This window comes from Dipodomys spectabilis, unplaced genomic scaffold (genome assembly GCF_019054845.1).
Source record: "Dipodomys spectabilis isolate Male_0828 unplaced genomic scaffold, ASM1905484v1 ptg000002l, whole genome shotgun sequence".
Lineage (NCBI taxonomy): Eukaryota > Metazoa > Chordata > Mammalia > Rodentia > Heteromyidae > Dipodomys > Dipodomys spectabilis.
In genome coordinates this window covers 55,255,453-55,273,357 of record NW_024870679.1, presented here as the reverse complement: position 1 = coordinate 55,273,357, position 17,905 = coordinate 55,255,453, and the positions used below count along the sequence as shown (strand labels likewise).

Genomic DNA, 17,905 nt, shown 5'->3' with positions numbered 1-17,905 from the left:
TGTTTCTAGAGCCAACCCAGGGTCTGGCATATTGAAGTTGTACACCCAATGGTTACTGGAGCAGTTAATTAATTGAAGCTGGAGCTAAACCAACTGGAGCTGCTGAGCAGGAAAAAAAAATTAAAGAATTGGTATTGTGTCCCTAGATAAGACCAACTCCATGCTAAGAGCATCTCAGAATTACACTATGAGGTCAGCACTATTGTTATCCTTATTTTACATCCAAGAAAACAGGTCAGAAAGATGAAGTTACCATTCAGGAGATAAATCTAGTTGGGAGAGGAACTGAACTTCTCTTGATCTGTACCCTGAGCTCATTCCTGCTCCTTTATTTCATGATGAGCATCTGCCTCCCTCAGAAGCTTTAGCAGGTTTAACTTCTGACCAATAATAGTACAGAAGTAAATATTCTGCTGGGCATTGGTGGCTCATGCCTGTAATCCTCACTTCTCAGAAGACTGGGAACTAAGGATCGTGGTTCAAAGCCAGCTGAGCCGGAAAGTCTATGAGACTTATCTCAAATTAACCACCAAAAAAGGTAGAAGTAGAGCTGTGGCTCTAGTGGTAGAGTGCTAGCTTTGGGCAAAAATGTTCAGGGAAGCCAGGAACTGGTGGCTCACACCTATAATCCTAGCTACTAAGGAGACTGAGATCTGAGGATCAAAGCCAGTACAGGCAGGAAAGTCTGAGACTCTAGTCTTCAATTATCCACCAGAAAACCAGAAGTGGCCCTGTGGATCAAAGAGTTAGAGCACTATCCTTCAGCAGAAGAGCTCAGAGACAGTTCCCAGGCCCTGATTTCAAGTCCTATGACCAACAACAAAAAAGTTCAGAGAGGGGGGCCTTGGGGGTGAGGAGGGAAAGAGGGAGAAAAATGAGTAAATGAGGGAGGGGGTAACAAGTTAAAGAAGAAATGTAATCAATACCTTACTTATGTAACTGTAACCCTTCTGTACATCACCTTGACAATAAAATTTTAAAAAAAAAAAAAGCTCAGGCACAGCATCCAGGTTGTAACTTCAAGCTCCAGTACACTCTCTCTCTCTCTCTCTCTCTCTCTCTCTCTCTCTCTCTCTCTCTCTCTTTCTCACACACACACACACACACACACAGAATATTCTAATATACTCCTTTTACCTCCTAGGAACTGTACCACCTTAATTTTCCATTTTTATGTGAAAGATCCTTCTCTGTCTCTCTAGAAGCATTTATCTGTTCTGCCTGCTGTAAATGTCAGAAGCTCCCAAGTTCCTTCCTTACTCTGCTCTTCTTTCAAACTCTTCCTTGATGACAGTTTGTACCTCCAGAGTCACTCAGATTTTGTTCAAGCCACAAACTCCATGACAGTAGGGGCAGTCTGATTTGTTTTACTCCTTAGAATAGGCCTGGCAATTCATAGGTGCTGGATAGATACTTGTTGATAACAGAATAAACACATTTATTATATGCCAAGCACTGATTTATTAATATTAGGTCTTTTTTCCCTTACCATTACCTTATGAAGTGGGAGCTATTGTGTTCCTTGCTTCACTGGTGAAAAAACTGAAGTATAAGAGATTGGGTCATTAGCTCAAGGCCACACAGCTGGTAAAGCAAGGAACCAGGAATCATGTTCATTTGGCACCAAAATTCAGGCCAGACTATGTCACTCTAAGAAGCTTCAGGGAACCCACTCCCCAGGACAAGTCAAGGGTCCATTCAAATCCTGTGCTTTATTTGCCTAAAGATCTCCATTGGACCTGGCACAAAGCACAGAAAGGAAATGCTATACTGATCAATAAACCACCATGCTGTCTTATGGAAGGGAACATCCTAACCCTGCTTCCTATTCTTATGAACTGAGGCAGATAGCCACTATTTTCTCAGAGCTACTGAACTTCCAGCTATGCCACATATCCATGAACTCTTGCTTGGGCATGTCTATCTCAAAAGCCATTTATTTCCAATCATGAGTTTTCAGCAAACCAGCATTTAATTTAAGTACTATTTGGGTGTCCTTTGTCTTACAGAAATTAAGTGAGCTTCTATTCACAGGTTCATTGTTGATGCCTTTCATTCAACACTACTTTTAAGCCTCTCGCTGTTAACTTAGTCCTTCCAAGCAGGAGTAGAATGGGATCACTAATGTGAGGACTGACTAGAGTTCTTAGAGCTGTGGAACGTCAAAAAGGCCCAGTTTGAGGGTCAGAAAGGCCTCTGGGGAAAGGTAAACTCTATTTGAGAGCTCTGTAAGAAATGGGCCTGCTATGTCTGACAGTCTAAGATCCCAGAAATAGAGAAGAGAGGCAGCCTACAAGATCAGAATGGAGTCTGTCTTCTGGGTTCAGGTCTCTAGGCCTTCTAAATGTTACCTGCCTTATTTGGGCACACACTAGTAACATTTGCATAAGGCTTTTCTGAGGAGTTAGCAATAGGAGAGACTTACTGAAACTTTTTCTGTGTTTTGGGGGTTGGATGAAACACATGTAAAGGTAATCAGGTGAGCAGCCAGGAAGTTGCTATATTTCTAGGGATGAATGCCAAAGCCTTTGATGAACATCATGAGAATCAGAGTCTTCCTGGCTAGGTCTGTATTGTCCTTTTCTCATTTCAGAACATTCCTGCTTCAGTAGGCTCACCTTTCCTTATTCCTTACAGATGGAAAAACTGAGGCTCAGAGCACTGAATGACTTTCCCAAGGTCGCCTAAGGCATGCCTTTAAGTACAGCAAATATTAGTGAGGAACTGGCTTGTATAGCTATCACCTACATGCCTTGGTTTCTCCAAACATGCGGTCTTGAATAAAAGTATACTGCACCAGTGGGGAGCCTATTATGAACCAACCTTACCACCAAACTGTGCCCCAAATAACAGGCTCTAAAAGAAGATGGGGATGGAGGAACACTTCCCTGAGAGATTGGGGTGGCCCTGGGTTGACCTCTCCTTTCATACTTACTAGGACAGGATGTGTTATACTTTGTGGACTGAGTAATAGACACTCGAGAGCATTGCAGGAGGAGCTGGTGAGGTGACAAGAAAGGAAAGTGACCTGGATTCCTCTTGGATATTGAGCATTTTGACTTGCTGGGGGGTCTCTGTATCATGTAAAGCCACCAAAATTCTGGTTCTGGAGGAGCTCAGGGATTAAGGTACACAGTCAGGAGACAGCTGTTGCCAGCTCCCCTAATCTTTCTTCATGACCAGTAGTAGTAGTAGTAGTAGTAGTAGTAGCAGTAATATAATGTTGAGAAAGAGTTTTCTTCTCTAGAGAGATGACAAAAAGAAAGTTTCATTTAGTAACTGCTTATAGATAATAACAGGTATATTTTGAGAGTTTTACTAAGTGAAGGACACTAAGAAGGACTTTACAGCTGGGCACTAGTGGCTCATATCTATAATCCTAGCTACTCAGGAGGCTGAGATCTGAGGGTTACTATTTAAAGCCAGCTCAGACAGAAAGGTCTGTGGAGACTCTTATTTCCAATAAACTACTCAGAAAAAAACTGGAAGTGGTGCTGTGGCCCAAGTGGTAGAGTGCTAGACCTGAACATAAAGAGGCTCAGGACAGGGCCTAAGCCCTGAGTTTAAGCCTGAGGACCAGCGAAAAAAAAAAAAAAAAAGACTTCACATGAATCATACTCACAGTGACTCAGTAAATGTGACATTTTACCTCTCTCTGCAAGCTTACAGAAATGTTTAAGACTCTAGTCCACAGCTGAACTACAGATGCTCAGGAAACTTAAAGAACTGTCAGACTCTGAACCTGCAGTGGGACATAATACTGTCAGTCCTGTGGAGTGAAGAGAGGCTATAGGTCCACAGAAAGGCATGAAGAAGCCATTTAAAAAAAAAAACAAAAACCAGACTCCAAAGTGTGAAGGAAGTTTCCTTCCTCATTGCCTCTGACCTCTTCCACACTCATTCAGGTTGGGGAACTAGATAGGGAAAGTAGCCTCACTTCTACTTCCTAGTCTTTAACCAATCTCTCTTCTACAGATACAAAGAACTGTTCTCACCCTTCTCACACTATCTGTATGACTGAGACAGTCACTTCTTCTCTGAACCTCAGTGTTCTGTCATTGGAGATGACAGAAATTGGAGATGAAGATGGTGGCTGTGTGACTTCAGAAAGGACAGTGCAGAGGCAGGTGGACAGCTCCCAGGGTCTGTGTGTGCATGTTTATTCTTCTGACAAGAGACCCTGGGGCCTCTTAAGAAACTAGGTTTGAAAGACTAGATAGAGGCTGGGAAGGTGGCTTAGTGGTGGAGTGCTTGCCTAGCATGCTTGAAGCCCTGGGTTTGATTCCTCAGTATCACACAAACAGAAAAGAACAGAAAGTGGTGCTGTGGCTCAAGTGTCAGGGACATAGTACAGCCCCAAGACTGGCAAAAAAAAAAAAAAGAAAGAAATGAATAGAAACCTTCCAGATAACTAACTGGCCTGTGACTTGGAAGGAGGCAGCCAGGCATCTGCGCATTGATGCCACTGCAAGCCTGGAGCCTGAACCACCCATTTGGGGAATGGAGGTACCTCTAAACTAAGCAGTATTGGCCTCTGAATTGGAGAAGGGAAGGACCTGACAGGCTCTGAGGAAATCAGGGAGCTGGGTACACATTACCTAGAAGATTATGCAACCCAGCAGGAAGTAAGTGAAGAAGTCAAGTCAGTAGATTCATTCTTATGGGAATGATAAGAAGCAGGATGGCACAAGAAAAATAGAGGGTAGAACTGCATGGGTTGATTACGCTGCTTTCCAGATCCATCCATCCTTTAGTTTGGTCCATAACCTGGGGATTACAGGCTAGGAGTGAGTATGTGGCTGTCAACAGTCTCTGCCTGCACTTCTGAGGGACGGTCCAGACTCAAATCCAGGCTGATCCTGCCTGGGAACCAGACCTAATGCCTTTCCCTTGAGAAGCAAGCCCAGATATGGCTGGGAATTCACTCAAGGTCACACATCACAGCAGAATTCTACATCTGGGGGACACTTCAGCCTCGAAGCTGATTCATGAGCACTAATTTTCAGAGATCTTCCTGGGATGCTAAGACCAATCTATGGGTATATACCACCCCCAGAAGAACCTGCAAATCACCTGGGCCATTCCAGTTTCTTCTACATCCTTTTCCCTCCTCTGCCTAGTCAGTTCTGAGTTGTTTTCTAGCTCACTTTTCTGGGTCTTGGAAAACTCTGATAACTAATTTGAAATTTTTAAATGGACAAGAGATCAGAAAGGACCCTGTGTCCAAGATGAATATAATCAGTAACTTTCTTATGTTCCTCACATAAAAATTAGTTGTTATAGCAGATGAAAAAAGATCCATTCACAGTAGTTACATAGCATAGAGAGGATATATGGTCAAGAATCAGAACTATATGACAGAACTAAAATGACACCACTTAGCAAGAAACATAATAGTTGTGAAAAGTCACCTTGTGTCCTGGATGGAGACAGTGCATACTATGAAGATGCCTAATGTTCTCTCTTTAATTTCTAAAGGTACTTAAATTTCCAAATTTACTTTTTAAAATAAAAGTAGTCTTAAAATCATAAAATGTTTATTCAGAAGACTGTATTTTGAAACTAGCTATGAAATTTTTGGGGGAAAATAATTTAACCTGCCCTCCTCCAATATTATAAAACTATAATAATTAAAATATCAAGACTGCGACTAGAATAAATAGCTCCATAGAAATGCTGAAGCTGACAATGGGTATCTGAGATTGTACTATATAATATATGGTCAGTGGGGGAATGGGCATTAAACAGTGCTGTGATAAATAATTATGGGGGGAGGAATTAGGTGACAAAATTCACATCTTCCATCAAAATTAATTTTATATAAAGGGATAAAAGTAAATAATAAGAGCTAATCTAAAATATAATTGAATGAATTTAGAAGGTTGGGTTTTTTGGGAAATGCTTGTTTCTTTCTAAATTATATGTTTTTACAGTATTGTAGAATATTAGGTTTGACTACCTAATTTAAAAAACTCCCGATATGACAATAACAAAACAGGATAAAGAAAAGCAAAAAGGCTGGGAAGGTCAGCAATTTGGCATAGAAGAGGATGCTACTCTAAGAAACTAACATTTTTTAAAAAAGAATCTTTAAAACATGACCAACACATATAGAAACAATGGAAGGAGTAACTAAGAAAATGAAAGATACAGTGACAATGACATATTATTTTTGTTCACGTTTGCAAGAATTAAAACAATCAGCAAAAGATATTTCTGCTGAGTTCTTTAACAGCCTTTCTTGAGGTCGACTTGGCAAGTAGGAATCAAAAAGGGGAGCCTCTAGTCTATCTTCTTTCTAGGAATTTATCCTAAGGAAAGAACTGGACACATTCACAATGTATGTTCGTTGCAGCAAGTGTTATTAGAGCAAAAATTGGAAAAACAAAACGACTTATTACAAAGAATTATCCATAGAATGGAATAATTAAACCTTTAAAAAGACTATCTAAACTTGTTGATTGGCATGAAAAATGTTTATTTGTAAACAAAACTATATTTTTGTCGATATACAGAAAAAAGTTTAGAAAAATATACACCTTTTTGTTGAATTGTCTTAAATGTTTTATAAAATGTTTCCATTAAGCAGTAATTTCTTGGAGGAAATTAAGGATTCACATCAGGAGTCTCTTACTTCAGGAAGTCCCCTGATCCTCTCTCCCTCCTTCTCAAACTAGAGAATGTTCAAACTAGTGTCTCCGGCACCCCTATTCCCTCTGTTAAGGGCACTGGCTAGGTGACTAGTGTACCCAGTTGGTCAGTAATCTCTATTAAGGGCCATCACGGTGACTTCATCTCCAGTCCTCAGGGCCTGGCGCATACTATTTGCTCAACAAATGCTGCATTACATGAATAAGCGACCCGCGCGCTCTCGCTCTCTCTTGTTTCCCAGAATAATTTGGCAAATTGGGTGAAGTCGAACCCGTTTGGAAGACTGAGATCCGCTAAGAAGGGAGGGTGGGGAGACAAAAGCCACTGAATGGAAACTGGGTCTGGATTTCTTTCTCAAGGCTCCGCAGCACTGTGGCCCCAGGCAAGTTACCTCGCCTGGCTGAACGCTGAACCTCAGCGATCCCATCCCCCAAGGACTGCGTGCCGAGGGACCCTGCGCGCACCGCGGGGTTGGCCGAGTCTCGGAGGCACACGGTACGTGCGCAGAAAAAGCAAAGAGATGGATACAAACAGGGGCGCCGGGCGTTCGTCCCAGGCCCGCTAGCACCTAACCAGAGGTGGTGGCGAAGGGAGCTGACTCCCCAGTGTACGTCCCGCAGATGGGGCGTGGTCCGAGGGCGGCTGCAGCTGCCGCTGAGCCTGCACCGACGCCCGGGCCACTCGGAGCCGGTACACTCCCCGCCCCCCCCCCCAGCCCCGCCTTCAGTCTGCCCCTCCGCCTGCTCCTCCGGCGAAAGGTCGAAGGTTCAGGGAGAAGCTGAGACTCCCCCCGCCCCCCCCCCCCCGGCCTGGCAGGTGCAGGCGAGGGCCTGGGGTCAGACTTGGGTCAGTGGCACTTAGTCTGGGACAGTGCGATCGGCGGCGGCCGGCGGCGTTGGCTGGGGAACGCCGAGTGTCCCAGGTTTGCTCTCTTCCTGCATTAGATGAGGACAGATCCCTCCTCTGACCAGGGGAGTCCGTTCTGCCACGTAAACGCTGGTACGACTTACTCAACCTCTACAGGGGCAGCGCCGGGCGCCGGGCAGCTCCCTGCCCAGACCGGGAGTGACAGGTTCTTCTGGCCCCTGAAGTCTGTCTCTTGCCTGGGCGCTAGCTGAGGCCGGATCCGTGGCTTTGACCACCGAAAAGGACCGCGTTACTGGGGACGGCAGACTAGATTGCACCTCTCCCTGTCCTCCCGGGGGTGCGCACGGCCGAGGGATTCGAGGTCACTCTACAAAGTGTGTGTGTGTGGGGGGGGGGGAATCCTGTGGTTTGTGTACACGTGCATGTGTCTAGCGTGAACGCGGGCGTCCGTGACCTGCGGGGGAATGCGTGTCAGGCTGCCTGCAGAGACCCCCCTTTCCCAAAGGTGCCTTCCTGAAGGCCCCTTTTCCCAGGTGAAGAGTTTCAGCCAAACTCCTGGAATCCTGAGCAGCCGAGGAAGGGGTGGGGTGGGGGTGGAGGGAGGGGCGATCTCGTCCCGGAGCCTACGGTTTGGGGATAATTACTTTTAATGTCAGAAAGATTTAGTTTAATATCATCTCTATTAGGCTGCCGGGGAGGGTAATTAAACGGAACGCGTCGCAGCCGGCAAACAGATGGCGTCTGCTTGTTCCGAGACCGCGGGCAAACAGCGCAAAAGTCAACGCCTCCCAGGTCCCCCCGCCCCCAGCGGTGCCCCCAGACCTTCTCCTAGTCCGCGCCCCCGAATCCTCGCCCTGGGTTCCCAGCCCCGGCCTCACACCGCCGCCCCACCTGGGCGGGGTCGGTTGTGAAGAGCGGGGTAGGAGATTTTTCTGGGCTCGGTGCTCTCACCCAGGACCCCCAGGCCCTGGCACAGCACCGGCGTCAGCGAATGATTCTGAGCCGAGGATCTGTGAGTGGGAGAGGAAGCCCCCCGCCCCGCATTCCTCAAAGGGAGGTCCGCGGCTTCCTCTCCAGGGTCCCAGCCGTGGGTAAGGCTGGGGCTCCGCTCCGGGAACACGCGATGGCATTCTACATGAGGGTAGACCGGAGTGTCGGTGCTCAGTCACCTGATGCGAGAGGCTGTAGACTTCTGGGTGTGGATGGCCCAGGAGAAGATGTTCAGGAGCACGCTGAGCGGCCAAACTTTCTGAAGGGGGGGGGGCGGGGACGGGGCGGGGAAGTAGTGTCGGAGGTGAGTGCCCCCCAGGTGCGCAGGTGCGCTCAAGGCACACGAGAGGGGCATACCCAAACTTTTGCAGGGGAAAGTGTGTGTGTGTGTGTGTGAACCTGGAAGCCTGGAAGCCTGGAGGCTCAGCCGGGTCCAAGTCAGGGGGTTCAAATCAGATGTGGCCTGCAAAGCTGGCGGGGCCGGGGAGCTTGGCCCAGGATGGGTTTATCTGCCTCCTACAAGAATACATTCGTTCCTAGGAGTACCTCAATATCGGGGTCCTGAGAGGAGAGGTGAGGCTCCAGGACCTGTGGGGATGTGAACAGGAGTAGAAGAGGATCAAACGAGATAGGTGCCTGCCCCAGGGATGGGGTTCCTCGGAAAAAGACAGTTCCTTCCACATCCACGCGAGTGCCCCAGTCTCGACGCCCACCGCCTGGTCCCCGTGGGTTCATCCCCAGGGGCCTGGCAGCGAGCGCGAGGAATAAAACCTGTGCCACGGCCCACCCCATCCTCCGCCGAAAACTCAGTGGAGTCCTTTGGTTTATTTCGTTTTAAAATTTAAAAATACTTTTTTCCCCGAAAATTGTCTCCACCTGGCAAACTCCCCGAGCGGGAATCCAAGGGGAGCCAGTGCTCCCCTGACCCAGGCCCCAATTAGGGCACTGCACGACCTCCAAATAATTGAAGGGACGTCAGGGTCCTGCCACTCCTGGGGAGATATCACCCCCCCAACGCCCTCATTACCCTCACTCCGCGTGGAGACCTCGCAGAAGCTGCCCCTTTTCTCTTGCCCAGACCTGCTCTCAGGCTCCAACGAGTGAAATGTGTGTGTTTCTCACACAGTTTCTGTTGCTGCCACAAACTCTTCTGATCCAAGCTCCCTCACGTCGGGCCTGGTGAACTTTCTGGAAGCGCTTAGGCCGATTCTTCAATGCCTCACCCCTTCAGACCCCTCCAGAAGGATGACGCTCAAAGTTCGCCTCTTCCCGAAGCGCAAGCGCGTGCCAGAGCCTCTCCCGAGCGCGAGGTTCTGCGGTCTGCGGTTGGTGGCAGCTTCCTCGGAGGGTCCCCAGTTCCTCTAGTGGGAAGAACTACAGGGCGTGGCCCAAAGCGCCACCTGAGGGAGGGGAGGCGCTGGGGCCCCGCGACGACCACGGCCCCTTCAGCAAGTCCAGGAGGGTCGGCGCCGGGGATCGCGTTGGGTGCGACTCCCGCAGCCCAGGGGGTTCACAAAAGCCAAGCGAAAACGCTAGCGCAGGAGTGGAGGGGGACCAAAGAAGGAACTTCACTTTTCTCATTATGGAAACGAGTTTTCTTTTCTCTGAAAGTAAAAACGAGGGTGAGCAAACATTAGATGCAAACACAGAAAGAAAAGACACGGAGATAGAACCAAAGTTGGGGAAACCCAGGGCCACCTCGCATCCATTCCAGTTGTTGCCATCGGAAGGAAAACCTTTTACCTACTCTTCAGACCCAGCTAGCTGTTCCTCGAGGCTGTGACGTCAGCGCAGGTGGGGTGCGGCGAATGTCAGGGGTCTGGGGGGCCACGTGCAGTGACCTTGTCTCGGGCTGGTTGGAACGCCAGGAAGGATAAAGTCCAGCTTCCAAAAGGATCTGGGGAGACGCAGAGGCTGCTTTTTACTTTGGTTTAAACTTGGAGAGAGAAAGTAAACTGTGAGTTAATTTAAAACCACTACGACAAAAACAAAAGGAAAGCCTTCCACAACCGAAAAGAAAGTAAAAAGGGGAGAGAGAAGAGTGCAAAGAGGTTCTGGAGCCAGCCGCGGGGCGGGGGGGCGGCGGGGCGGGGAACCGCGAGGCGCCGGGCGCGCGGTTCCCGGGAAGCGCAACCTCATTTCTCCTCTCCGGGCTCTTTAAAAACCTAAAATCCTAATAAACCGCACTTACCCCTCCAAGATACCTATGGTACTGGACGGAAGGAACTGAGCCTTAAATGCGGCTGGAGTGGGGGAAGCCACTCAGCCCCCCCCCTACTATCCCCAAATACGTCCGACTTAGAAACCCAGCCGGAAAGACGCAAGAAAAATTGCCTTGGCATTTATGCCAAAACGCCCTCCCTTACCCACCTCCTTACACCCGTTCTACTCCCACCCCGACTGCGGTAATTGAATTGTCACCTGCCCCCCCCCCATCCCGCCCCAGGCCTCCAGGGCCACTTGGGAAGCTGGCCTTGCCAAGCGCCCCAGGCCAATGAGAGCTGCACCGCCGAGCCAGTGCCCCCAGAAGCCGAGGGGTTACACACGTCTACGTAGACAGGCACACCGGACACGGTAATTAGGAGCAATTCACACGCTCTCGGGCGCACGGAAACTTCTTGTCACGATATTCTCTACGCTCCTCCTTGCCTACTTTTTTCCACTCCTTCCCTGGCGCGCCCCCTCCCTTCCCCCAGGCACACAGTGGAGCTTTTGGAGTTTCGAATCTTTCGGACACTGTAGAATGAGGGGCTCCCCGGGCGCGCGCCCGGCCAATCAGAGCGCCGTCTGCCTCCCCTGGCCAATGGCAGGCGCCACATTGTTGTCCAATTCTGTCTAATGGAGCCCTAAGGAGTAACAATAGAGCGGGCGAGCGGCTCATTGAGAGTCTGGCAGCGCCGGGCAACTGGGCCCCGGCAGAGCGCTGCGTCCCGCGCGCACCCGGAGGGGACTCGGCACGGCAAGAACCGAGTCTTGGGGTGCAACCAGCTGGCCCCCAAACAGGCCCCCACCCCTGGCCACGATTTCCGACGGGAGGGTTAAACGGCTCTGTTCTCTGAGGGGTCCGGAAGTTCGGACATGGTGCCTGAAGGAGAGTGACGTGTTCTGATAAGGGGCCGGGGGCAAGGGGAAGAGGCCAGGAGTGCCAGCGCCGCGAGCAGAGCTGGGAGGCGCGAGGAGCGCCGGCGCAGGAGGAGGAGGACCCCGGAGCCCAAGGCAGGTAGTTGAGGGCCGCAGGGAGAGCAGGGGAGGAGACCTGGCCTGCGGCCCTTGTAGAGAAGGCCCAGGCACCGCGGGGCTCGGGGACTGAAAGCCTGAAGGGTCTGGGGGAAGAGGTACATGGAGGTGGTCTGGAATTTCTAGAGTCCGATTCCAGACACAGTCCGGGACTCTGGCGGGGGTTGGGATCCGGGCGACCAGCCGAGGAGAGGTCTGGCGGAAAGCTAGAGACGGGGGCCTGCTTGGGGCCTTCTGGGACTCGGGCGCAGGTGAGACTCCCGTGTGCGCTCTTGACCAGTTCGGGAGATGACTTCCCCTGCTTTGTGTTGGCCGGCTGAACCATCCAAATCCCCAGATCCCAACTTGGACATCAGAACGCGGGAACCTGAGCTCCAGCGGGGTCCCGGGGGGCGAGAGGGGGAGCAGGATGAAGAGGGCGTGTCTGATGACTCTGTCCCTCAACTGGGAAGGGTAGGGGAAGCGATGCCTAACTTTTCACAGGATATTTCTCCTCCTGGACTTGTTCTCCAAGCTATGAGACTAAAATCTGAGCCACCGGTTTTGCCTGAGTTTTTCTTATGTAATTGGGTGTCCCTGTGTCATGCTGCTGGACTCTGGGTCCTGGGACACTCTTATCAGCTATTTTCTCTGCCCCTCAAGCTAATCTTTGGGCTGGGTTTGCCTATCCAAAGAAAGTTTCTTCTGCAGAATTTCCTCTTTAATCCTTCTCAGTCTCCTAAACTCCGCTACACACCCATTTTCTTTCCCACTCTCCGGAGGCCTGAAATATAGAATTTCCAGAGCTCGCCATTTTTATTGGTTCCAGAGCCAAAGGCCTAACCTCGCTCCTGAATTTGTTCCCTAGCCCTCACTCTCATTTTAACGGAAAGCAATACTGTTCCCGATTTTCCTCACGCTCACCATATTCAAAACAACAAACAACCTCCAACCCCCATACTTTCACCATTCCACCAAAGGGAACGTTTTCCTCCGGGCTTTTTCTGTTTTGCCTTTAGCATCGGTTCGTTGGTTCCAAATTTTCTCTCTAATCCTAGTCCCATTCACACAAACACTTGGCTTTTCCCGTCTCACCCCAAATACCTAAGCTGTTGGATTTCTTTTCTTTTCTTTTTCAAACCCTCCTCCGACTTGTCTGAACCAGTGACTTTCAAACTTTGTGTCTTTCTAACTCCCCCACCCCCGGCCCAGGAACCACTGATTCAGACTTAAACTTACACCCGCCCACGTGAATCCGCTCTCGGAGCAGCGGCGAGCGAGTGCGGCGGGGGAGCTCGGGTTCCGAAAGCACCTCTCTCCAGACGATTTGGCCGAACCTCCGTAGCCAAACTTCGCCCTTCTCAGCTTGGGTTCTTTTTAAGCTTAGCGTTTCGTGCTTTCCTCACGCAGGTCTCTTCCTTCCCCCCCTCCCCCCAATCTTCCAAGCCAGATCCTGCCATGGAGCTACGCTCCGAGCTGCCCAGCGTGCCCGGAGCGGCGACGGCAGCGGCGACAGCGACTGGGCCGCCCGTGGCGTCGGTGGCGTCGGTGGCGGCGGCAGCGGCGGCCGCCGCGTCGCTCCCGGTGAGCGTGGCCGGAGGCTTGCTGCGGGCGCCGCCGCTGCTGTTGCGGGCGGCGGAGAAGTACCCGCGGACCCCCAAGTGCGCGCGCTGCCGCAATCACGGCGTGGTGTCGGCGCTCAAGGGCCACAAACGCTACTGTCGCTGGAAGGACTGCCTGTGCGCCAAGTGCACGCTCATCGCCGAGCGCCAGCGCGTCATGGCGGCCCAGGTGGCGTTGCGCCGGCAGCAGGCGCAGGAGGAGAACGAGGCGCGCGAGCTGCAACTTCTCTACGGCACTGCCGAGGGCCTAGCGCTGGCCGCTGCCAACGGCATCATCCCACCACGACCCGCTTACGAGGTCTTTGGCTCGGTATGCGCCGCCGAAGGCGGGGGGCCCGGAGCTGGAGCTCCGGCGGGGACCGGAGGTGGCGCAGGGGGCGCAGGTGAGAGCGCGGTCAGGCCGGGCTGATGGGGGCAAGAGAAGCAGGGTCACAGGTCAGCGCGCCCATGGCCGAGGGACCAGAGTTTTCTTAGGACAGAGTCCCCTTCTCCAAACGCCCAGAATAGAGTTCTCTGCGCACGCAGCTCCAATATTGGATGCAAAGCATAGACTCCCTGTACCCCCAAAGACTTTTCTTCTCTCCTCTTCCTGAAGTTACGCTTTATTCGTAATTTCTGCGAATGCAGAAATTTTTATCTTAATTGTTCCGAGGCAAGGACTGGACTCCAGCCAGCTCTTTACTCCACTTAGCTTGGTCTTCCCCCTTACCCCCAAATCCTCCGAAGAAACCCACATATCTTATTTCCCCCCTTTGCTATTTGAGTCTCTGTGTCTCACTTTTCCTTTCCGCTCTTTTCAGAAGTCCCTTCCTTTTCAATTCTTCTGGCCCGCATTGCTTTCCCTAGGTAGTGAAGATGCCTGTAATCATTTTCCCATGTGTTCCTAATGCCCCCTAGATAACTGCACACTACTCCGCCTCCTTCTTTCTAGCTTCGTTTCCAGCTGTCCCATTTCCCAGGGTACTCACTCTCCCGGTTTCCCCGACAGAACCCCTTTCCTCGTTTCCTGTCTACCCCTTGCCTTCACTCATTCACCTTTTCTGGACTCCCCAGGCTTTTTCTATGAGGATGAAAACTACCATCGGACATGGGGAACAGCTCTTAGCATGGGAGGGGAAAACTTTTTAGGTCTTGACTTGGGAAAGGGCAGATTAGAAAGAGGGGCTGTACTTTAGTCTATAGAGAAGCTTGAGAGCGCCTAGCTACCTAGATTCCTTGAAGGCTCCAGAACCAGGTTGCCTCTTGGACCACGTGGTTTAGTGGGGTCTTCTTCACACTGGTGAAGTATAGGTAGAAGTTACATTTAGCTCCTGTTTTAATTTTGGACCGTGCCACTTCTCTAGGGCTTAAGGGTTAAGGGTGGAGGTATTGGGGCACAGATGTGGAGAGGGTAGCAGTGAACCTGAAGTTTACAGGGCGCAAGTGGTTGGGGTTCTGGGTACAGAAAGACAGAAAGCAGACTGGGTGGTGAAGGCCCAGATTAGGACCAAATAAGGTCTCAGACACCACGTGAGAGGAAACCGGGATTCAGAGGATTGAGATGCTGTGGGTGCCGTCTTCTTCTCAATCGCCTTTCACGTTTCTGTTTTCTCCCTGCCCAGAGGCCAAGTTACAGAAGTTTGACCTGTTTCCCAAGACGCTTCTCCAGGCAGGCCGCGCAGGTAGCCCGCAGCCGCCACCCGTGAAGCCCTTATCGCCCGACGGTGCAGACTCGGGTCCGGGGACGTCATCCCCAGAGGTGCGGCCCGGCTCAGGCTCAGAGAACGGGGACGGCGAGTCCTTTTCGGGGTCACCTCTAGCCCGGGCCTCCAAGGAGGCAGGTGGCAGCTGTCCTGGTAGCGCGGGCCCAGGAGGCGGCGGCGAGGAGGACAGCCCAGGCTCCGCCAGCCCCTTGGGCTCCGAATCCGGTTCGGAGGCTGACAAAGAAGAGGCCGAGGTCCCGCCGGCTCCAGGGCTGGGCGGAGGCCCCGGTCCACGGCAGCGGACGCCCCTGGACATCTTGACACGGGTCTTCCCTGCCCACCGGCGAGGCGTCCTGGAGCTGGTGTTGCAGGGCTGCGGCGGCGACGTGGTACAGGCTATCGAGCAGGTGCTGAACCACCACCGCGGAGGCCTGGCGGCTGGCCTGGGCCCCGCTGCGCCCCCGGATAAGGCCGCGGTCGGCGCGGCCGCAGCCGGGGACGACGCGTGGCCAGGTCGCGTCGACGCCGCGGCCGCAGGAGCCCCCGGGCTGCCCTCGCCGCTGCAGGCGGGGCCTGCCGCTCCCCCGCACCATAGACCCTTGCTGGCCGGCGCTATGGCGCCAGGGGCGCTGGGCTCGCTGAGCAGCCGCTCGGCCTTCTCGCCACTGCAGCCCAACGCCAGTCACTTCGGCGCGGACGCGGGCGCCTACCCCCTGGGCGCGCCGCTCGGCCTCAGCCCGCTGCGCCTAGCCTACTCCGCGGCGGCGGCGCACAGCCGCGGCCTGGCCTTCATGGCGCCCTACTCCACCGCGGGCCTGGTGCCCACGCTCGGCTTCCGCCCGCCCATGGACTACGCCTTCAGCGATCTCATGCGCGACCGCTCTGCCGCCGCCGCCGCCGCGGTGCACAAGGAGCCCACCTACGGGGGCGGCCTGTACGGGCCTATGGTCAACGGCGCCCCGGAGAAGCAGTAGCGCCAGGGGCCCAGCAGCAGGCGGGGACCCCCTAGCATTAACCCCAGCCTCGTCCCCGTGGGCCGCCCGGGGCGCCCCGTGCGGCCACGGCGCAGGTCCCTTCCCCCCCTCCCTCCCCGAGGTGATTTTTCAGTTTTGTTTTAGAGGTGGGCAAGGGGAGGGGGAGGGCTGGAGAAAAGGGGAGCAGCCACAGGTGCGGGTGTGCGGCCTGGACTCCCCCTCCCGCCTGGCGCCACCTCCCCACCGCCCCGCTGCAGCCCCGTTCTGAGAATTCCACGGGCGGCGGCTGCGCGCGCTCGGGCTGCGGCTGTAGCTACGCTCCGGCCGGCCGCCACGCGCCCGCGTTCTCCCAGGGAGGGAAGGATCGTTCCGATCTCCCGTGTCTCCCCAGTCCTCTTAATTTTTTTTTTAAAGAAAAATCCGCTCTAACAAATATACATTTAGGATGTATACATTTCTTGGCACTGAGTTGCGTCTTTGGGACACACATATATATCGATATCAATTGTAAAAAAAAAAGTTCTAAGGTGCACTTTCCTCGTTGCGGTATTTGTCGCTCTCTTTGTTGCTTATGCGGACAAGCATGGGTTTCCTTGGTGCAGTGTGAGTTTTTATATATGTATAAATCTATATATATAATCTATACATATATATATACAAGCCAGTGTATAATGTTATAAAATGGAATTCTAAGTTATTAATTGTAATCTGTAGGTGACCTCGGTATTAACGTGAAAAACATTCAAAAACAAAAAAAAGGACAAAAATGGAAAAAGTAGACTATGTGCGCATTGTACCGATCAGGTTTTATAGATTAAATATACTGTAAACTCGGGAGGGATCCTGTCCCCTCTAGCCTGCGGCCGGTCACTTCCGACGAAGCGGTCAAGGTGCGCACTGAAGCGGGCCCGCGGCGCGCGGTGACCGAGCCAGGCCGCGCGCTCCCGGGACTCGCCAACCTCCCTGCGGCAGAGGCCTGCTCATTTGTGCTTTCCTTTGCATAGGTATGAGCTAGAAATAAATGTTATTTTCTAAGAAAACAACGCCCGAATCCCGTCCCGCTTCTCCAGGCGGCGGGGAGGAAAAGGTCTTGATTTCCCGCTAGGGGCGGCGGTGGCCCAGAGAAGCAAGATCGAGGCCAGGCCCGGGCTCCGATCCTCGGGCATCGGGACAGGAAGCTGCCCTGGGTGCCCATTCGCACCAGAGCAACGATCCCCCCCCCCCCCCGCGCCCCAGTGCACCGCCAGGGCAGGGGTAGGGGTGTGTGTGTGGGGGGGGGGTAGGAACGCTGGCCCCACCAGGCGCTGGGGCTTCAGACTGGAGGCCAAGCCTCCCAAGGACCCGGGGAGACTGGGGGCGCCCTCGCAGCTCTCCCCAAAGCCGTGGGGTGCAACTGAGGTGGCGCAGCCTCAGAACCTTCTCAGAGGTTCGGAGCCCGCGGCTGTAGAGGCGACGGTTGGGGGACGTTACGTGGGGGGGGGGGGGCTGGCCTGCGGGCCTGGGAGAGAGTTTGGGGTGCGGGTAGGATCCTGCCAAGTCCCCAGTGCGTTGAAAGTGGCTGCGAGGACGCGTCTATGGCCGGACATCAATGGCTTCTCCACCTTCTCTTCTCTGGCCGAGCCGCGCAAATTAGCGGCTCGGAGGCTGACTCCCCCCCTCCTCCCCCCTTCCCCGGTCATTCCCCCAGTCTAGGAAATTGGGTGCCCCCTCCCCTAGGCTGGGTCGGCGACATCCCAAGGTAAACTTCTGGGGCCCGGCTCCAGTTCCGCCAGGCGGTGAAACTTAATAGCAGGACAAGAAAACGGTTTAATAAAGAAGGGCTTTAATAGGGAACTAATTTGATTGAGTTGCCTAATTCCACTTTAATTGGAAAGGGGGTTTGGCTGTTTGGTTATAAAGTGCG

General features: G+C 52.6%; 1 protein-coding gene across 2 annotated transcripts; it reads left to right on the top strand.

Annotated features, from left to right (window-relative positions):
- Positions 1–13,175: 13,175 nt before the first annotated feature.
- Positions 13,176–16,059, top strand: Dmrta2 (DMRT like family A2). Of its 2 annotated transcripts, none has more exons than XM_042684907.1 (2): positions 13,176–13,729; positions 14,948–16,059. In XM_042684907.1, the coding sequence occupies exons 1-2, from the start codon at positions 13,183–13,185 to the stop codon at positions 16,000–16,002; spliced, it is 1,602 nt and encodes a 533-aa protein (XP_042540841.1). In that variant the 5' UTR covers positions 13,176–13,182; the 3' UTR covers positions 16,003–16,059. The 2 variants fall into 2 exon arrangements, with proteins under 2 accessions (XP_042540841.1, XP_042540838.1); XM_042684904.1 differs by having other exon boundaries at positions 13,183–13,740; positions 14,950–16,002.
- Positions 16,060–17,905: the final 1,846 nt, after the last annotated feature.